General features: G+C 35.6%; 2 protein-coding genes across 2 annotated transcripts; one reads left to right on the top strand and one right to left on the bottom strand.

The window, feature by feature from the left end:
- The first annotated feature begins 3,037 nt into the window (after positions 1-3,037).
- On the top strand, positions 3,038-13,693 carry LOC143585928 (uncharacterized). The gene is made up of 15 exons (XM_077067598.1): positions 3,038-3,430; positions 3,502-3,876; positions 3,977-4,036; positions 4,137-4,337; positions 7,752-8,009; positions 8,153-8,518; positions 10,509-11,417; positions 11,498-11,677; positions 11,854-12,153; positions 12,232-12,366; positions 12,474-12,533; positions 12,629-12,850; positions 12,935-12,999; positions 13,297-13,385; positions 13,471-13,693. The coding sequence occupies exons 1-14, from the start codon at positions 3,038-3,040 to the stop codon at positions 13,382-13,384; spliced, it is 3,612 nt and encodes a 1,203-aa protein (XP_076923713.1). The 3' UTR covers position 13,385; positions 13,471-13,693.
- Positions 12,844-19,008, bottom strand: LOC143585931 (phospholipid:diacylglycerol acyltransferase 1-like). Its single transcript, XM_077067601.1, has 6 exons — positions 18,806-19,008; positions 17,883-18,209; positions 16,001-16,223; positions 15,641-15,921; positions 14,490-15,549; positions 12,844-13,063 (listed from the first exon to the last, which is right to left on the bottom strand). The coding sequence occupies exons 1-5, from the start codon at positions 18,958-18,960 to the stop codon at positions 14,499-14,501; spliced, it is 2,037 nt and encodes a 678-aa protein (XP_076923716.1). The 5' UTR covers positions 18,961-19,008; the 3' UTR covers positions 12,844-13,063; positions 14,490-14,498.
- Positions 19,009-20,557: the final 1,549 nt, after the last annotated feature.

Raw genomic sequence — 20,557 nt, forward strand, 5'->3', positions numbered from 1 at the left:
CAGTGTGTTTATTTTACTTACATTTAAAGAAAACAAAGAAATCTATTGAATTTCTTATGAAAAAAAATATGAAGATAGTAAGAAAAATCAAAGGATTTGAAAAAGGGGTTGAGTTATTCTAAAAAATATCATGTATACAATTGTAATAAAATGATAATATCATGTTTAACGAGTTTTAAGTGTATTTACATAAAGTCAATCATAGGAGATTTTAAGTTGAAATATTGCAAGCTACATAACAAAAGATAATGCCCTATATAATGTCTCTTTCGTATGAATTTGTCACGTCTTATTGATTAGACCGGTTAAACTTTAAAACAAAAAAATATATATCAGCCTTATTTTTCAATGTCTATTTTATAAAAGTGTTGGCCAACATCTCTAATTTGTTTATTTTTCAAGATGTAAAATATACATATTAAACCCTTAAATTATTAATAATTAATTTGGATCCTTTTGAGTTTTGACTATTATATTTTTAAATTTTGACACGTCATCTATTTTTATAAAAACATTAGATAACACATGATCTACGTGAATTGATTTGATTGGTTACAATAATCCAACCATAACCAACCCTACCTACATACCCCGCCTCGATGCAACCCATCCTCTCAAATTAATAATTCTTACACAATAATTCATTGTTATATGTTTCATTTCATTTTTTAAATGGGCACATGATACTATTATTATCTTTTGAAAAGGAAAAGAAAACATAAAGTCATTGGCGGATCCGGCATACAAACGGGTGGTTCCCCGGAACCACCCGAGTTTCGAAATAATAGTGTACGGATATATAGAAGACGCGTAGGAACCACCTTATAAATTAAGAGGGAACCACCTAAAAAAAATTCCTGGATCCGCCACTGCATAAAGTATGATGTGAAACGAAAGAAAATGAAATGGAGGATAGATTTAACATACAAAATGATGATTTAAATAATATTAATTCGTATTCTACATAGAAGTCATTATTGACCATAACGCTTAACTATCTGTAGTGGGCGAGAAAAGGGACGACAAGTGGGTAATTTGGGGGGCGAACACCGCCCCCTAGGCGAATTGTGGGGCGAAATATGGGGAGCGACGGGCTTTTATCGCCTCACTTCCTTTTGTTTTTATTATTATTATTATATTGTGCTTGTGAGATATATATATATATATATATATATATATATATATATATATATATAGGCCTTCAACACTATTACACCCCAGAAACAAAAACCTACTATTTGCTGGTTGGGCTTCACATGATGAAAAATGCCTCATTTTGTAGCCCCTCCATTACAGATAGCCTTAACATTAACGTATAACATCTCATAATGCGTAGGAGACACTTAGATGTTTGTTGTACAATTACACAACATTACAACCAACCTACTCAAGCATTTAATTTGTTTTCTATTGTTAAACGTTGTTACGTTTAATCATGTGCAACCCTTGATTGGATATGCAACAATAATATAAACCACACATTATTTTATTTTAATTTAATTTAACACGAGAGACTAGTTAACCACTTAACCTAAACCATTAGTTTACACTATCTTAGTCATTTTATGAATATCTTGTTTTCTAGTTATATATTTACATTATATCTTTCAAAAATCATCGGCTGTTTAAAATCGATTTTTTACTAGATCTTTACAAAAAAATTTCTATCGCTAAAGTAATGTCGTGCATATGGTTATATTATAAACTTTGCTATATCAGTGCGGGACTTAAATACGCTTGCGCTCATAACGTTACGTTGACACACGGCTTACATATATGAGAATCTATACTAGCATTGTGATTTTTTTTAAAGAGGTGTTTAAAATATTGTCATTTTTAGTTTATCCAATATATAGAAACGTATTATTCAATCAATCAACATCTTATTTCCTACCTACTACCCTACTAGGGTTATTATCATTTTTGTATGCCATAGTGTGGAACGTGCAAAAAGTTATAAATGAAATATCTATCTGAAAATTCCGAGAACGCCCATTTTAAAGAGAGTTTTATTCAATCAATCAACATCTCATTTCTATTCTACCATGGTGGTTATCATTTTGCATTTTCACACTTGTGATTTCTGTATGCTGTGGAACAAGCGAAAAGTTACTATTGCTGATAACTTGTTTTAACTATTTTGTTCAAAATAATAATATCGTTCAAATCAAACTTTAAAGGGGCGTTTGGTTCGCAAATTTTTTTCAAGGAATTTAAAATTTTCTCTTATTTGTTTGGGTTATTCATTAAAAACATTCAAACGATTTACAATAGAGTGACAGGTAAGCAAGCAACAAGCTGCACCACAACCTTAAATGAAATGAAATGAAATGTTTGGAATTCTATAATGTTTTTGGTTGATAAACTTTTTAATCGAATTAGAACTACTCATCTCTTTTCAACTCACCCGACCCACCCCTATCCCACTTCCACCGGTTTTTATCAACTTTCCCTTCAAAATTGAAAAGATTTATGAATTCCATTCAACGTAAGATTTCATTGGATATCTCTTGTCAAACGGAACATATCATGTCACAAAATTAACTTCCAATTCTTTGAATTCATAAGAATATTTAAAACGAACTCGCCCTAATAAATAAATGCCAGCTATACAATATTGGCCATTAGGATCCGCCTACAACACATCACGTAATTAATTAACAGATAATCTTGTAGTAATTGTCAACGCTATTTATTTAATAACATGTGCTATCTTTTATAACCACATATCAGCTTGTTCCAAGGTTTAATCTTCTTTTATATTGAACATGAACACACATCTTAACTTCAATAATATTTAAATACATCAATTTGATTCCATTCATCTTCAATAATATTATATTATCAATTTAAATAATATAATAAAATATCACCCCACACCTTCAACATGTTTCATAAATGGTCCCATATTTCCTTTCATCTTCTACCGGTTTCCGCCATTATTAAATATCTTTAAGGCTTTCTCCTGTTATCAGTTATCACATTACACTTCAACAACACATTTGAGTAATTCTGATAACCGGAGAATTCTATAATAATGTCGGAAACCGGTGACGGATTTGATCATCTTCGAATTCCATTCGAGAAGATCAAATTCGGCAACAAACTGGAGACACAGGGTTACGGAACCGTGTTCGAAGGCGAATTTGACGATCAACGAGTCGCATTGAAGCAGTTGAACGTAGCAAACATTAAGCCGAAATTGTTATCCGAGATTTTAACGATTTCGCTGTTTCGGCAGCATCCGAACCTTGTGGCTCTGCTAGGGTTTTGTGATGAGAAGATTAACGAAATAATACTGGTTTACGAGTATGTAGCTGGTGGAAATCTAGCGGATAAGATGAGGAAACGGCTTAATACGATCCAGCGGTTCGAGATCTGTCTTGGTGCTGCTCGTGGGCTACACTACCTGCACACTGGAGTTGACTCTGTGAGTATTGTTCATGGGAACGTAAATCCTTTTAAAATTCTGTTGAATTCGGTTGCGAATTCGAAGCGAAGGTTTCTAGTTTCGGATTGTCGAAAATTGTACCTGGGAAGACTCTGACTCAGGAGTCGTATGACGAGGTTGAGAAGCCGACGAAGGAGTCTGATGTTTATTCGTTTGGTGTGGTGTTGCTGGAAGTGTTGTGTGGTGTTTCTGAGCTGGTGGATACTGATGATTATCAGGAACGTCATGTTACTGAGTTGGTACCGAAGAAGATGGCGCAGAATAAGTTGCAGAAAGTCTTGCACTTTGATATTAGGAAGGAGATCAAACCGGAGGCTTTGGAGACTTATGCGAATATCGCGTGCCGGTGCGTGGTTGAAGATCCGGATGCGCGTCCTCAGATGGGTCAAGTCGTTGAAGAACTCGAAAAAGCATTGAGGTTACAGGTAAATGGCTCCCTCACCCACGAGACTGGTCTTTTGGATTGAGTTTTATTGTTTGGACTGTATCACATAATTCAACAATATTTTGAAAATGTTTATTTAGTCTTTGTTCCGAGTTTTAAACTATATAGATCAAATGAGCTCCATTACTCAAACCAGACTAGTATTTTGGATTGAGTTTTTTTGTTTGGACTGTAGCATATACTTTTAACAAATATATTTTAAAAATGTTTATACAACATATGTTCCGAGTTTTGATGCAGGGAGGAGAGGTCACGAATGTCCAACTTCGTGGTAGCGGAAACATAACCGTTGTGGAGGACGGTTCAAAAGGCGACAGTAGTGAACAAGATGCAAAGGATTTGACCGTGGGAGAACGGTCAGTTGATGCCGAAGAAGTCAACGGCAAGGAGGTCAACGTCATTGATACAACATTAGAGTCTAGCAATGGTGAGAAGCACACGGTGAGTCGCCTAACCATTAATACTAACTTTATTATTAATAAATTGGCCGTTAAAAAATTAATTATTACTAATAAAATCACTGGTTAATTTCAGTTTTTTGTCATGTAAATTTATTATCATGTAGTTGTTAGCAGTGACAAGAATGAAATGTAAAAAAAGTAATTTTCTTTTAGAAATAGATTCAATGGGTAAAAATGTATAGGATCTTTAATTCAATCATTGCTTTTGTCTGAAATAGAAAAACTAATAATATAACATGTTTCTAGCACATGATCGTGGTATACAATAACACACTTCGATCTGTTAATTATTGACACCCATACTTTATTATATATGTTGTACTTTATTTTTTGTCCAGTGTGTTGGTTATAGAATTGGACATTGTGCGGGTCCAGGAGATAGGAAAATAGGATACCATCCTAAATGAGAAATCTGCAATTTGCCTCCCTGGTTTATATCATCGCGAGATGGGTTAACTCCTGAAAAGATTTTACGAATTTTGACTCCCTGTGATATTTTGGCGGGTCAGTCTGTGCCCTTGCCGTCAGTTGACCGTGAGTTGACTGACCAAAAAACGTTGAAATTACCATTTTACCCCTGAGCCTATAATTAATATTAAAACTTATGTTCTAAAATCGTGTAGACAGTGGAGTTCGAACCCGCGACCTTTGGTATAACAACAAACAACACCAATCATTTGAACTAAATTAACATTTGATATATCTATACAATATGTAATATATATTCCTCACTTTGTTTAAGAATTCCTCTTCATCTTCATCATCTGCCAACATTTTTAAAAACCATTTTGAAAACAACCATTTTGCTATTTGTAAAAAACTTAAAAGAACAATTTTTAGAAATATTTTCACTAAAAATGGTTTGTTTTAGTAATATTTTAGCCCGAAAACAACGAAACGAACCGTTTTTTAGTAAACTTTTAGCCCCGAAAACAACCAAACAAACCGTTTTTTAGTAAACTTTTCACCCGAAAACAACCAAACGAACCGTTTTGTTGTAAACTTTTAACCCGAAAACAACAAAACGAGCCGTTTTTTAATAAACTTTTCGTCCGGAAACAACAAAACGCGCCGTTTTTTAGTAAACTTTTCGCCCGAAAACAACGAAACGGGCCGTTTTTTAGTAAACTTTTCACCCGAAAACAACCAAACGAACCGTTTTTCAGTAAAATTTTAACCCGAAAACAACCAAAAACGAGCCGTTTTTTAGTAAACTTTTCACCCGAAAACAACCAAACGAACCGTTTTTTAGTAAACTTTTAACCCGAAAACAACCAAAACGAACCTTTTTTTAGTAAACTTTAACCCGAAAACAACCAAAAACGAGCCGTTTTTTAGTAAACTTTTCACCCGAAAACAACCAAAACGAGCCGTTTTTAGTAAACTTTTCGCCCGAAAATAACCAAACGAACCGTTTTTTAGTAAACTTTTCACCCGAAAACAATCAAAACGAACCGTTTTTTAGTAAACTTTTCGCCCGAAAACAACCAAACGAACCGTTTTTTAGTAAACTTTTCACCCGAAAACAATCAAAACGAACCGTTTTTTAGTAAACTTTTCACCCGAAAACCAACAAACAAACCTTTTTTAGTAAACTTTTAACCCGAAAACAACCAAACGAACCGTTTTTTAGTAAACTTTTAACCCGAAAACAACCAAACGAACCGTTTTTTAGTAAACTTTTCACCCGAAAACAAACGACCCATTTTTTAGTAAACTTTTCACCCGAAAACAACCAAACGAACCGTATTTTAGTAAACTTTTAACCCGAAAACAACCAAAACGAACCATTTATTAGTAAACTTCACCCGAAAACAACCAAACGAACCGTTTTTTAGTAAAATTTTCGCCCGAAAACAAACAAAAGAACCGTTTGTTAGTAAACTTTTCATCCGAAAACAAGCAAAACGAACCGTTTTTTAGTAAACTTTTCACCCGAAAACAACCAAAACAAACCGTTTTTTAGTAAAATTTTCACCCGAAAACAACCAAACGAATCGTTTTTTAGTAAAATTTTCACCCGAAAACAACCAAACGAACCGTTTTTTAGTAAAATTTTCACCCGAAAACAACCAAACGAACCGTTTTTTAGTAAACTTTTCACCCGAATGACCGGAAAAACGAGATGGTCAGAAAAACGAGTTGGCCGAAAAAACGAGATGGCCGGAATCCATGGCGACGTGGTGCCGGAGGTTAGGGGTTTTGGTTGGAATGACTTATGGTTTGAGGATTTAAGAGATTCGATTACTTGTAATGAAACTGATGATGATGAAGAACATCAAGTATGTTTGAGGTTGATGATGATGAAGATGAGCTAATGATGAAAATGATGATCTGCTCTGATGATGAAGATGAGTATTATTATTATTATTATCTCTTATTATTATTATATTATTACTATTATTATTATATTTATAATTTATTTAAAGAAGATTACTAAAATACCTTTAATATGTTGGTATTATTAATAAAATACCAACGGTCAACGGTCAACTAACGGTAGGAGTCAGAAGAACCCGCCGGAGAAACATAGGGGCACAAAGTTCGCAAAATCTTTTTCAGGGGTTAACCCATCTCGCGACGATATAAACCAGGGAGACAAAATGCAGATTTCTCCGTCCTAAAATAGAAAAAGAAAATTATTAGATGAATTTTACAATGAAAAAAAAAGTTTTAAAAACTTGAAAATATGATCCAACAAGTCCGGTTCGCTAGTTTTTTTCCAGTTCTGACCCATAAATTGGCCAACTCAACTTAAGATGATTTAGAGTAATCGGTTTAGATTGGTTATGTAGTTGTTTCTAGATCCGGTTATGAGCATGGGCAGAAGGGGAGCGCCAACAATGTCCATTGACCCTATAGGCACTAGAGTTTGTTAAATTTTTACATATAAAAGTCGAATTTTTTAAGAAAAACATGGTTAGACCCTTAAAATGTTTTTGTTCCGCCATAAATTATTTGTATTTATTTGACATGGGACTTTTCGTATTTTATGTGGAAAGATGTTAGTCAAGGTTAGATTATATTGATAAGAAAATTAAAGAAAAAAAGACATGAAAGTAACAATAAATGAAGATATCAAATAAGTAAAAGTTTGGAAAAATGAGTAAAATGAATTATATTTATAGCTAATATTTGACACGTTTTTAACTATCTAACTCGTTTTTTTCTTGCATTACAAATTTTGTATTCAATTTTTTTATTCTCTAAAATATGTATTAGAACAAACTTCAGCTTTTAGTACTTCGGTTTTTATTATTTTACTTTCTTTTTAGAAATGTTAACATGCAGTCAGGCGAGACACTTAGATTACATATTACATTTAAATCATTTTAGTGATTAGTTTTCGCACTTGAGACTTGAGTGACGAAATTGGAACGTTGGTTTGATGCAGGAGAGTGTGCCGAGTGAAACCCATATCGAGGATGCTAAAAATGAGAATAGCAGCGATGAGCAAGTGATCGAAAGAGAAACTTTAATCGATTTAAAATCCGAAAAGGAATCAAACATCACAGTTGAAAACGAAGAGGATGCTCATAAGGAAACGAGCACGATCGATCCAAAGTCCATTGAAGAAGCCATAGATGATTTTGACTCCAACAAGGAATCAAACATCATTGAGGAAAACAAAGAAGATGTCAAAAGCATTGAAGTTACTTCAACTTCAGAATCTAATGGTGACACAAGTACTTAACAAACCAGGTAAATATCAGTTTCTAGTCTACTACTGATACAATGCTGCATATTTGCACATAATATTTGCATAGTTTTTCATATTTCATTTTTTGTATGCAGAACGGAAAAGCAACTGATGTCCAAATTGTTAATGGTAGTAATGGCAATGGTCTAGTCGAAGGAGCCATTGATGAGGTTAATAATAATGGTGAGATGATAAGCTCTGATATAACAGGGGAAGAATCCAAGGTGGTTAAAGAAACCGTTGATGACATCAATCCGGTGAGTTCTATCATCACGGTTGAAAACGAAGAGGCTGTTCAAAAGGAAATAAGCACGGTCGATCCAGAGACCACTGAAGAAACCATAGACGATTTTAACTCCAACAAGGAATCAAACATCATCGAGGAAAACAAATACGACAAAAGCATTGAAGCTACTACAACTTCAGAATCTAATGGTGACCCAAGTTCCTTAACAAACCAGGTAAATATCAGTTTCTCGTCGGTTAAGTAAACTGCAATATGTGTCAAACTAAATTACCTTATCGAATGCAGGAAGCGAATGAGAACATTTCGAAGTCAGACATTGAAGACGAACTCAAGCGCCTTCGAATCCCATTCGATAAGATTAAATTCGGTAAAAAAATAGATGTTCATGGTTACGGGACCTTGTTCGAAGGAGAATACAATGACCGACAAGTGGTGTTAAAACGGTTTAAACATCACCAACCTTGGTAACATCAAGCCCAAGCTTCTATCAGCAATTTTGACCATTTCTAGGTTTCGGAAGCACCCTAATCTTGTTGCTCTAATCGGGTTTTGTGACGAAAACGACAAAGAAATAATACTCGTTTATGAGTATGTCTCGGGTGGGAATCTAGCAGATAATATGAGTAAGCATCTTACCACGATCCAACGCCTCCAAATCTGTCTTGGTGCTGCTCGTGGAGTCGACTATTTGCACGGTGGTGATGAGTCTGTTGACTCGAAGCCGGTTATCATTCACGGTGACTTAAAACTTACAAAGATACTGTTGAATCCAGACTCAAATTCATCAAATTTTGATGCGAAAGTTTCAGGTTTTGGGTTACCAAAAGTGTTCACGGTGGGAATCTAGCAGATAATATGAGTAAGCATCTTACCACGATCCAACGCCTCCAAATCTGTCTTGGTGCTGCTCGTGGAGTCGACTATTTGCACGATGGTGATGAGTCTGTTGACTCGAAGCCGGTTATCATTCACGGTGACTTAAAACTTACAAAGATACTGTTGAATCCAGACTCAAATTCATCAAATTTTGATGCGAAAGTTTCAAGTTTTGGGTTACCAAAAGTGTTCCCTGGACATGTTGAAATAAGTCCAAAATCCATGGATCCGGTTTATGCAGCCACAGGGAAGTTGACCAAGGCGTCTGACGTGTACACCTTCGGAGTGTTGCTGCTTGAAGTTTTATGTGGGGTACCGGAGTTGGTGGATACTGATGATTATCAGGAAAGGCATGTGACCGAATTGGTTCCCAAGAGATTGGAACAAAACATGTTACGGAAGATAGTACATTTTGATATTAGGAATGAAATAACTACTGAATCCTTGGAAACTTACGCCAGAATCGCGTGTCGGTGCGTGATGAAAAACCCTGAAGAAAGGCCTACCATGTCTGAGGTTGTCATAGAACTCGAGAAAGCATTGAGATTACAGGTTGTCATAGAACTCGAGAAAGCAGTGCCACATTACCTGCACATAATATTTGCATAGTGGGAATAGTTTTTCATTATTTTAGTTTTTGATGCAGGGTGGGGAAGTAAATGGTGTCCAAATTATTGGTAATAGTAATGGCAACGGTCTAGCTGAAGTACCCGTTGGTGAGGATGATCATGAAGACGATGATAATGGTGAGACGATAAGTTCTGATATAACTGAGGAAGAATCCAAGGTGGTTGAAGAAACTGTTGATGACACTAATCTGGTGAGTTCTATCTTGTCTTATTATAACTAGTATCAGGAATTAAATAGATTTTGATTTATCTGCTTATTGCATTTTGATATTTTGAAATGAGAATAGCAACGTTTTCGAAATTGAAACCATGGGTTTGATACAGGAGAGTGAACCCGTCAAAAGCCATACTGAGAATGCTAAAAATGAGAATAGCAGCGATGATCAAGCGACCGAAAGATAAATTTTAATCGATTTAAATTCTGAAAAGGAACCAAGCATCACGGTTGAAAACGAAGAGGTTGTTCAAAAGGAATAAGCGCGATCGATCCAGATACCTCTGAAGAAACCATAGACGATTTTGACTCCAACAAGGAATCAAACATAAACAAATATGACAAAAGAATTGAAGTTACTACAACTACAGAATCTAATGGTGACACAAGTACCATAACAAACCAGGTAAATATCAGTTTCTCGCGGGTTAAGTAAACTGCAATATGCCAATATGTGTCAAACTAAATTACCTTATTGAATGCAGGAAGCGGATGAGTCTAACATTTTGAAGTCAGGAATTGAAGATGGATTTGATCACCTTCGAATCCCATTCGATAAGATTAAATTCGGTGAAAAAATAGATGTTCGTGGTTACGGGACCTTGTTCAAAGGAGAATACAATGACCGACATGTGGCGTTAAAACGGTTAAACATCACCAACCTTGGTAACATCAAACACAAGCTTTTATCCACGATTTTGACCATATATAGGTTCCGGGAACACCCTAATCTTGTAGCTCTAATCGGGTTCTGTGATGAAAACGACAAAGAAATAATACTCGTATATGAGTATGTCTCGGGTGGAAATTTAGCAGATAATATGAGTAAACATCTTACCACGATCCAACGCCTCCAAATCTGTCTTGGTGCTGCTCGTGGAGTAGAGTATTTGCATGGTGGTGACGAGTCTGTTGACTCAAAGCCGGTTACCATTCATGGTGACTTAAAACTTTCAAAGATTCTGTTGAATCCATACTCAACTTCATCAAATTTTGATGCTAAAGTTTCTGGTTTTGGGTTACCTAAAGTGTTCCCTGGACATGTTGAGATAAGTCCAAAATCCATGGATCCGGTGCATGCAGCCACAGGGAAGTTGACCAAGGAGTCTGACGTGTACACTTTCGGGGTGTTGTTGCTTGAAGTTTTATGTGGGGTACCGGAATTGGTGGATACCGATGATTATCAGGAAAGGCATGTGACCGAATTGGTTCCCAAGAGACTGGAACAAAACATGTTACAGAAGATAGTACATTTTGATATTAGGAACGAGATAACAACCGAATCCTTGGAAACTTATGCCAAAATCGCTTGTCGGTGTGTGATGAAAAATCCTGAAGAAAGGCCCACCATGTCTGAGTTTGTTGTCGAACTCGAGAAAGCATTGAGATTACAGGTGAATTTCATACTACCGATGCTTGCACATAATATTTGCATAGCAGGAAAAGTTTTTCACAGTTTCGGTTTTTGATGCAGGGTGGGGAAGTAACTGATGTCCAAATTTTTGATGATAGTAACGATAACGGTAACGGTCTAGCTGAAATACCTGTTGGTGAGGGTGATCATGAAGGTGATGATAATTGTGAGACGATAAAATCTGATATAACCGAGGAAGAATCCAAGGTAGTTGAAGAAACTACTGATGACACTAATCTGGTGAGTTTTATCTCAAACTATGATAACTATGTATCAGGAACTGAATAGATTTTGATTATCTGCTTATTGCGGTTTAAAACTGCAAATAGCTGTTTGGGGTGGGGGGAGATTTCTTGATTGTTTTAAACTATTTGTCTGATTACTTGTAAGTGAAATAAAATGTTTTCGATAAACAGTGTGAAAGTAAGGATGTTGAGAGTGTACCGGAGGATGCTGAAACAAAGAAGAGTGATATCTTGAATGACAATGGCCCTGAAAGTACGGAAGACGTTAGAGGGGATCTGAAGTCGAATGAGGAATCAAAGATCAGTGTGGAAGATGAAGTCAGTAACGAGAACAGTAATGGCAACGGTGTACCTGAAGTATCCGTTGGTGAGGATGTTCAGGAATGCGATGACAATGGTGAGACGGTGAGTTCGACTATAACAGAGGATGAACCCAAGGTAACTGAAGAAACCACTGATGATATTGCTCTGGTGAGTTCATCTTATCTTATAATAACTAGCATTATGAACTTGAAATGGATTTTGACTATCTACTTTGAGAGTGTACAGGTGGATGCTGAAAAGGAGAATGGCGAGACTGATAACGTGAATGTCCCTGAGAATGTAGAAGAAATTAAAGTCGATCTGAAGTCAACCGAGGAATCTAAGATCGATGTTGAAAATGAAGTTCATAACGAAAGCAAGGTAATTACATCATCTTCAGATTCTGTTAGCCATGGTGTGAAATGAATATATCTAAACGCTCTTTTGTGACGGTTCGGGTCGTTACTTGAACCGCCAATTTTACACAGAAAGAGTCCCATCCGGATGAAAAAAGTGATCATGAGGATGCTGCTACAAAAGAAATCATGGTTAGTTTATCTTTAACATGAACCTGTAAATGCAATCTTTCATTAGTGATGACAAGAATTTGCTTTCAACCATTAAAAAGCTGAACTCTGCGCAGGAAGACCAGAACTCTGCGGTCCTGGATGGTGATGCAAAAGCTGGATTACTGAACACCGGAAAGCCCGAGTTGGTTGTAAATATTAGAGGAGATATCAGTAACTCTGTCATCCAAACCAAAGAATCTGAAAGCAAGAGAAGTAACAGTACATGTTCTGAGTCTAGCAATGGTGATGACACCACTCCCTCAGATTTATTGCTGCCAAAGACTCCTGACAAAGTGGTAAGAAAACATTTTGTTCCCAAAACCTACATCTTCTAAACAATCTTTTGGTCTCTTTCTGATAAATCTAATTTCTGTTACCAGACAAAAACATCAACAGGCTCGAGAAGTTGCTGTTCCTGTTCCTGTTGGCAGTACATCTGCAGCAGGTTCGTACTCCGTTCTCTTTCTCATCCAGCTTACGAATGAGCTGACTCAAGTTATTTTTAATCTCTAACAGGTCAAACAAGTAAAACGAAAAAATAAGCTCAAGAAGGTAGCAAGTCAAACAAATAGTCTTGCAGAAAGCATAATTTTTATGCACAAAAACACTCTACACATAATTATCATTAAAATAAGATCAATGCTATTTGTCATGCTAGTTGTTTTTCAGAAACTGAAATCTTAAAACAATAAGAAAATATTCTTGATTCTTATTTCTACTTTATAGCCTTGTTATATTACAGAGTTGTTTTTTACGGAGGGCAATTCTGGAATAAACTGGTCTCGTGCTTTAGGTGGATGACAGGTCAATGTTCTAGCAAAAAAGATTAAGGTATGTGCACTAGATTGTTTGTCATATAATATACACGTTTCATGTTACTGTTGGCTGATGCGTACATTGTTTCTTGATTGTGCAGGAGAGATCATCCACGTATTATGTACATGATTGGTTCCTATTATCGTTTTGTTTGTAAGGTTTTGTGTTTAAACACGAGTGTGATGTTGATGTATACCAACAAAACAAATTTTACCATTTTGAACACCGAGCATGTGGATGTGTAACACAAAGTATGAAATATCTGGACACATTTAAGGAGTGTATGTGGATGTATGACACAAGGCGTGAAAAATCCGAACGCATTTAAGGAGTGTTTAGGATTTGGTTTTTAAAACATCTTATGCATTTTCATCACCCTTAACAATTAAATAAGCCTTGCATCAAGACCTACACACAAAAGTCTAACAATGAAAAATGGCAAAGCATATATCTATTATCACCTAATATGGGTTGAAACTTAAAGGTACATGAGTGTTAGCATGTAGCTAACAAAATATATACATGCTAATTCTATCTACATGTCTACAAGCAGGGCATAGTTTAATTTTTAATACAGCGTGTTTCCTCATTCCAACACGATTATCATCACCATTCAAACATACACCGATGCGTCTTTGCTTAATCTGATTATTGTTTGATATTTTGTCTTGGCATCTAACATAAAGGTAAAGAGTATAATACAGATTGAATATATGATTGTCTCGAGCGAACAATCCTTTGTGTAAAAGATGTGTAGTAATTAAATCCATTTATACAAAAACAGGTCGATAAATGTCACCCAGTGTGTATTAAGATGCTTATAACTCCCAAAATCACTTTACTCGACAAAATAAGTTGATTATTATAGTGAAATCTGCACAAAATAGCAATGAGACTACTTTCATGCTCTTACTAAAAAAGTCAAGTAGTAGCCTATGATTGGTAAATATATAAGCAGGTAGTTATGATTGATTAAAAAAATTGAAAACATAAAGTTTAATCTTACTCAAAAGGAACAGACAAGTTTTGGTGTGTCAACCAACCCATTTTGACTTTTGACCATTACTCAGCCCGCCCACTACTAGTCTACTACAGTATAAAACAACAAACAAGACTCACCGAGTGTATTTACAGTTGTAACTTAATCCTTTCAGACCATTTAAAAATATCAGAATAAACTTGATTTCCTCCTAGATCATCTCCAGTGGCTCCAGCTGCAACCCTTATAATATCTTCAATCAAAGCAAAATTCCCCATTATATCAACATGGTTTCCGCTTTGTGTTCCTCTGCCCTCCAAAAGAGTTGCAGGCGGGGCGTGATTATATTCCTTAACATAAGTTTTAATCCCCGAAGGATTAAACCGTGTTTTTCCCCGCCAAGCTTTTGCACACATGAAACCCGCACTTAAAACGGGAACTGTTTCATCCCCGTCAACAGAATACACCCCGGATCTTAAACAACCTTGCTCGTTTCCGCCCTCTGCTGAGCCATCGATTTGGAAAGGAATATAACACTCTGAAGCTGGACTTGATTTATAAATATATGATCTTTCGGTCGGTAAACCAACTCCATACATAGAAAATATCTCCATCTCTGGGGCATTTGGTAATCTGGTTTCCAAGGGATTTGACCAGTACTTATAATGCTCGTATTTTGTATCGTTTAAATTATCAGCTATCCCATAGGAATAATGAGCGTCGCCACGCTTCATCATCCTTGGAGCCACAAATTGCAGAAGTTCCAAAACGGATTCAACAGTAAAAGCTTTGTAGTCTGCAACCGCTTTGATACCTCCAATTCCCATTTCATGATATTCATTCCATACATCTCGGCATGATCTTTTTGCAAAATTATTACCCTTCACAGCACCTTTAAATGCCACCCTCTCAACTTTTGATGAATGTAATTCAGCAACACCTTTCCCAAATGATATTATTCTCCCATAATTATGAGTTTTTAAATCATCAAAACCTGTTGTTTGAGTATCATTATTTTTTATTTTCTTAGCAACACAGACATGATCAGCATCTGGGGCCCAATCTAGTGTACCCCAGATGGCGTCTCCACCTTTTGGTATTAATGACATTGTTGAATCCCATGTGCGTGTCATCCTCATTATATGTTGTAATGTTTGAAAACCGAATATATCTAAATCAAGAACACCGGGTGCAACAGCCCTGTATGAATAACAAATATATAGGATTATAATTTATGAGTAACAAATCTTGCATTTAAATTATGTAATTTTATACAGTTTAATAATAATACCTGGCTACAGCAATATCCTTAGCTTCAGCAGAAAAAAGGCCTGCAACAATTTTTGGAAGCCCTAAAAAGGGCCCACCAATATTCAACACAGCTTTTATATGCTTAGCACACCAATCTGATCCACCACCACCACCCATTGGAGCTGGTTCTTCGACCCATTTCATAAAATGTAAAAAGTACAAAACACCCATAGAATGTGGAATTATAACCGCCTTTTCACCACTTGTGGTTACCATGAGTTCTATATTGCTTTTCATCCTGCTTAAAGCTTGATCTCGTACCTGGTTATAATAATGTATTGAAAAAAGGAGCAATATTTTTGTACATAATTATGTGGAAAAGTGTTATGAAAAAACATACCTCGGTATTCTGGAATGAGAGCCTCCAATCATAAGCAGCCATATACATGTTTTTTTCTTCATACCCGATGCGGGCCAAATTGGCAATCAAAACTGCCCATACAAAATATCCTGCAGCAAAGTAATCAGCTGCCACAAGTCCAGATACGGGCCTGACTCGTACTCCAGGAGGGTCCAGCCCGGTTTCATTATCCAGTGACATATGCTCAATCCAGCACAAGGGCCTGCAGATAATACGCGGTAAATATTGTTTAAAAAAATATTAGTAATTTTAACTTCAATAGTAAAGACTAAAAAAGCTAAAATACAAACACAGTCCCATACACCCACTACCATACATTTTCATGTCAATGATTTCAACAAAATAGGTTTGATTTTTATGTTTCGGTAATTAACTGAAAGTTGAAGCATAAAAAAGTTTAATTTAACCCTTATTACTTATTACAAATTGATTATCCAGTCCTTTCAATTTAATACCTTTTAATTTAAAAGAATAAAAGCAAAAAACAACTTTTTTGGTTCCAACAACTTTAGGTAGGAAAGTGTTAAAAAAAACATTTACCATGGAAGGCGTGTAGATACAAATGTTTAGACTAAAGGACAACATTGATTTTTCAAAGCATTAAAGCACAAGCATGCCTAATTTGACATTTTAATCCCTTTAACCAATGATTTTTCAACTCTTCTTTCAATTCAGCACATGTTCACTTTCCAAAACCAAACTGCCCAAGACAGTACTGAATTAAGTTCCTAGTGATCCACGCTATGAAATTTATATTTTTCATTAACAGCGTTTGAATGCATGTATTGAAAGATACTATATGATACCAAATGATTGATTCACATAATCTACTTCAATAAAACTTGGTGCACCAGATAGTATTTTGATCTATGCCTTAAAACTTTGCAAAAATAATTTTTGACGTTTACTATAGTTTGGTACATTCCATAGTTATCAAATGCGTTAGGTGCACTTAAGGCGCTAGGTCTCTTCAAGGGCCTAGGCGCTAGGCGCAAAAAAAGCGTGGGCCTCAACAAAAAAAAGCGCACTTTCAATAAAAGAAAAATTGCAATGTAAAACATCAATTTTTTCAAATACAAAAATATTTCAAAACCATAATCCTCAACATAAAGTACCAAATCATATAAAAACCCATAATAAACAAATTGTTCATACATGAAGACAAAATTTTCATGAAAGTAATAAATATAAATATTAAAACAAAAGCCAAAAGATCTTCATCAATCTTCAAAACCGTTATCAACTTCAATTACATGGTATTCTAGAAAGTTGATATTGGAGTTAATTTTGTTAAACCCATTAAATTAAGGTAAGTTGTTTAATTAGGTTAAGTGATAAATAAAAAACAAATCAAATAAAATCAAGTTAAAAAAAATCAAATAAAAAAAGCAAGTACCGACTAATTCCCTAAATTAGGGCCTGCTTTTTATAAATCGCTGAAAGGTCGCTTCTACCAAAAAAAAACGCCTAGGCGCAAAAAGGCGTCGCTTTTAATAACTATGGTACATTCTGATTATCTAGGGAACTAACAGATAACATGTCAAATCAAGATGCATAAGTAAATCTATTGCCATTAAATGATCGAAACCAAATTCTTCATTTTGTGAATGATAAAAGATGAATGAAATGCAATGATAACATCATAAAAGTACAATTACTAGGGTGCAAACGAGCCGAGTTGCTCACGAGCTGCTCGAGATCAGATTGATAACAAGCTCGAAACAAGCCAAGCCGAGCTTAGGCTCGTTTAAGGTTTTCTCACAATATATAAAAAGAATAATTAAAAATTGTATATAAAATTATTAATAAATAATAAACAAGCCAAGCTTAGCTCTTGTAATAAATAATACATGTTAATTACCTTTTATATACTTCACCAAACGTGCCACCCCAAAGCCGCTTCCTAAACAAGCCATCCATACAGGGGTGTCCTTCCCACAACTCAAGCCCGCCAGTCACAATGCCAGGTACAAAAACAACCGGATGCTTTGCCTTTAGCCCTTCTTTATGCAACTTTACACCCGGCGGGTCAGGCGTTGGCCCGGTTATTGCCTCTGTGATGTACTGCGGGAACGATGCCGGCATCGCACTGTATAAGAACAGCAAAAACCACCAAACCGAGCATATTAATCCGATCGACCAACAGCAACTGTCTACACATGACCGTCTACTCCTCTCTCTCTTCAAACTGTTGATATTATTCAAAGTGTTAGGATCAAATACAAATAGCTCTTAACATTAACATGAGAAGTGTACAAATAAGTGAATAAATAGAGTAATTATGCTAACACTAGAGTAATTATTATTAACAAACTTTTTTTGTAGTGTAATTTATCTGGTTTAGGGATGTAAACGAGCCGAGATGAGCCCAACTAGGCTCGAGCTCAGGTCATTTTGACTTACGAGAGCTCGAGCTCGGGTCACTTTGAGCTCTTTTTCTAAAGCTCAGTCTCTGTCGTAAATTGTTTTTTCAAGCTCAGACTCGACTCGGGTCGTCTCGTTGATTATTTATTAATCAATTTATATACGTTTTCAATTATTTTTATATATTTTGAGAAAATCCTTAAACGAGCCTAACCTAAGCTGGAGCTCCTGCAGTACCTTAAACGAGTGAAAGCTTGGCTCGAGCTCCACTACGCAGCGTAAAAGTAATACATAAAAGTTCAAAAAGGTAAACGAGCTGCTCGAGCTCGGTTTGGAGCTTTTTATCGATCCGAGCACGAGTAGGTCGGCAAGTTGAAAACTAATATTAACTTACTCTAGTTATTTGTACGTTTAGTATACCTTCTATTAAAATCCTTTGTATAATTCTCCTTCTCCGTATTCTGTTGTTCGAACTTATTATCGTCGATTATTCTAGACGCTGATTGCTCGCCAGAGGTCGATGTTTTATTGGAATTACCGCCTCCACTGCCTTTTTTCCTCCTTGCCGCCGGCATATTTATTTATTTACGAATAATATAATATAATATGTGTGTGAATGAAGAGCTAATGTTTATAATAAGCTGTTGGAATAATAAGCTTGTTATAAACCCTAACTATTAATTAGCTAAGTTATAAAACAAATATGGAGACGAGTGAGTATATATTATTAATATGTAATTATGTATGTATGTATGTATACAAACAAAGAAAGAAACAGACAGAGAGTGTGTGAGTGAGGGAATATTCCGGTTATTGGAGGTTGGAGAATCTTCGGTGATATTGATTTGATGGAGGAAGAGGAAGAGGAAGAGAGTGTGTATATGTATGTATGTATGTATGTTGGATCTGGGCCCGGTTGTGGAAACAAAGCTGATGGAAAATACTTTTTGCGTTTTGTATTATTTACGGTCCCCATATTTCCAATCATTCACAACTATACTCTTCTTGTTTATATTATTGACCTAGTAAATTGTATGGCGCGTTATACCGGGACTGGTAAGATACGCTTATATACCTGTCATATTACTCTAAATCTTAAGAGTTAAGACGCAAGCGTTAAAACCAACAAAATATTTGAAACGGCGTTTATTTGGCCATTAAAACTCGAACGTTGGTAAACCCGAGCATTGTCGGTACATTGCGTTGTAGCGGTGAGTCGATATGAATTTGGTCGGTTTCAGTATAAGCAATGTTGGTAAAGAATCTGAGCATTGTCGGTACCCGGCGTTGTGGCGATGAGTCGACACGAATTTGGTCGGTCTCAGTTATGTTTGTTACAGGACAGTATAAACAATGTTGGTAAAACCTAAGCGTTAAAACCCAAAAAATAAATTCGTCAAATTAACATATAAAAAATAAAATATCTAAAATGACGTTTATTCAGTCGATAAAACTCGTGCATTGCCGGTCCCGGCGTTACGGTGGTGAGCCGACGTCAATTCGATCGGTTTCGGTTACGTTCTTTATGGTTCCAGAACTAAAACAAAAATGTCTGTAGAATCCGATCGTTGGTAAATCCCGTGCGTTTTCTGTTCCAGACGTTGTAGTGTGAGTCAACACGAATAACCGTTTAATCATCAAACTTAAAACAAAAAACTAATATATATATATATATATATATATATAATACTTGGACAATCAGGCGCTGCCAAATGAACCAATCATAGTCCAGCGCCGTCAAACTTCCTTTTTATTATATATGATAATAATTATTATTATGGGCGGATGATTTGTTGCTAATTGCTATACTTATTTAGTGGTTAATGAAAGCTTTTGTTGATGGTTTAACAAAATAAAGAATTGTTGAAGTCGGAGAAAATCAGTTAGTTGATAAATGTATGTATTCGGTCTAGGTTTCGGTTTTAATAGAAATCTGTAGCTTTTTTATCAACAAAGCCTCGGTTTTGAATTCTAATTTAGGTCCTGAAAAGATTGAGTCTATTTATGTGTGTTTTAGGTATACCAATTAGTCTGTTGAAATACGTGTTGGACTATTAGGTATAATCGTCCCAAAACCTATTTGGTTTGTACTTGTAACAAAAACAATCAACCTTTTCATGAAAAATAAATGGTTAATATAAATTCAAGTATTTATACAAGTAAAGTCAAAAT

This window comes from Bidens hawaiensis, unplaced genomic scaffold, assembly GCF_021521415.1.
Source record: "Bidens hawaiensis isolate Kalapana, Puna unplaced genomic scaffold, B.hawaiensis_p1.1 tig00034230_1, whole genome shotgun sequence".
Classification (NCBI taxonomy): Eukaryota; Viridiplantae; Streptophyta; class Magnoliopsida; order Asterales; family Asteraceae; genus Bidens; species Bidens hawaiensis.

Coding starts and splice junctions, on each gene's coding strand:
- LOC143585928 (XM_077067598.1), top strand. CDS start 3,038: ATGTCGGAAACCGGTGACGGATTTGATCATCTTCGAATTCCATTCGAG. Junction 4,338..7,751: donor GCAATGGTGAGAAGCACACG/GTGAGTCGCCTA, acceptor GGTTTGATGCAG/GAGAGTGTGCCGAGTGAAAC. Junction 12,851..12,934: donor CAAAGACTCCTGACAAAGTG/GTAAGAAAACAT, acceptor TTCTGTTACCAG/ACAAAAACATCAACAGGCTC.
- LOC143585931 (XM_077067601.1), bottom strand. CDS start 18,960: ATGCCGGCGGCAAGGAGGAAAAAAGGCAGTGGAGGCGGTAATTCCAAT. Junction 18,210..18,805: donor ACAAAGGATTTTAATAGAAG/GTATACTAAACG, acceptor TAATATCAACAG/TTTGAAGAGAGAGAGGAGTA. Junction 16,224..17,882: donor TTTGGTGAAGTATATAAAAG/GTAATTAACATG, acceptor TATTATCTGCAG/GCCCTTGTGCTGGATTGAGC.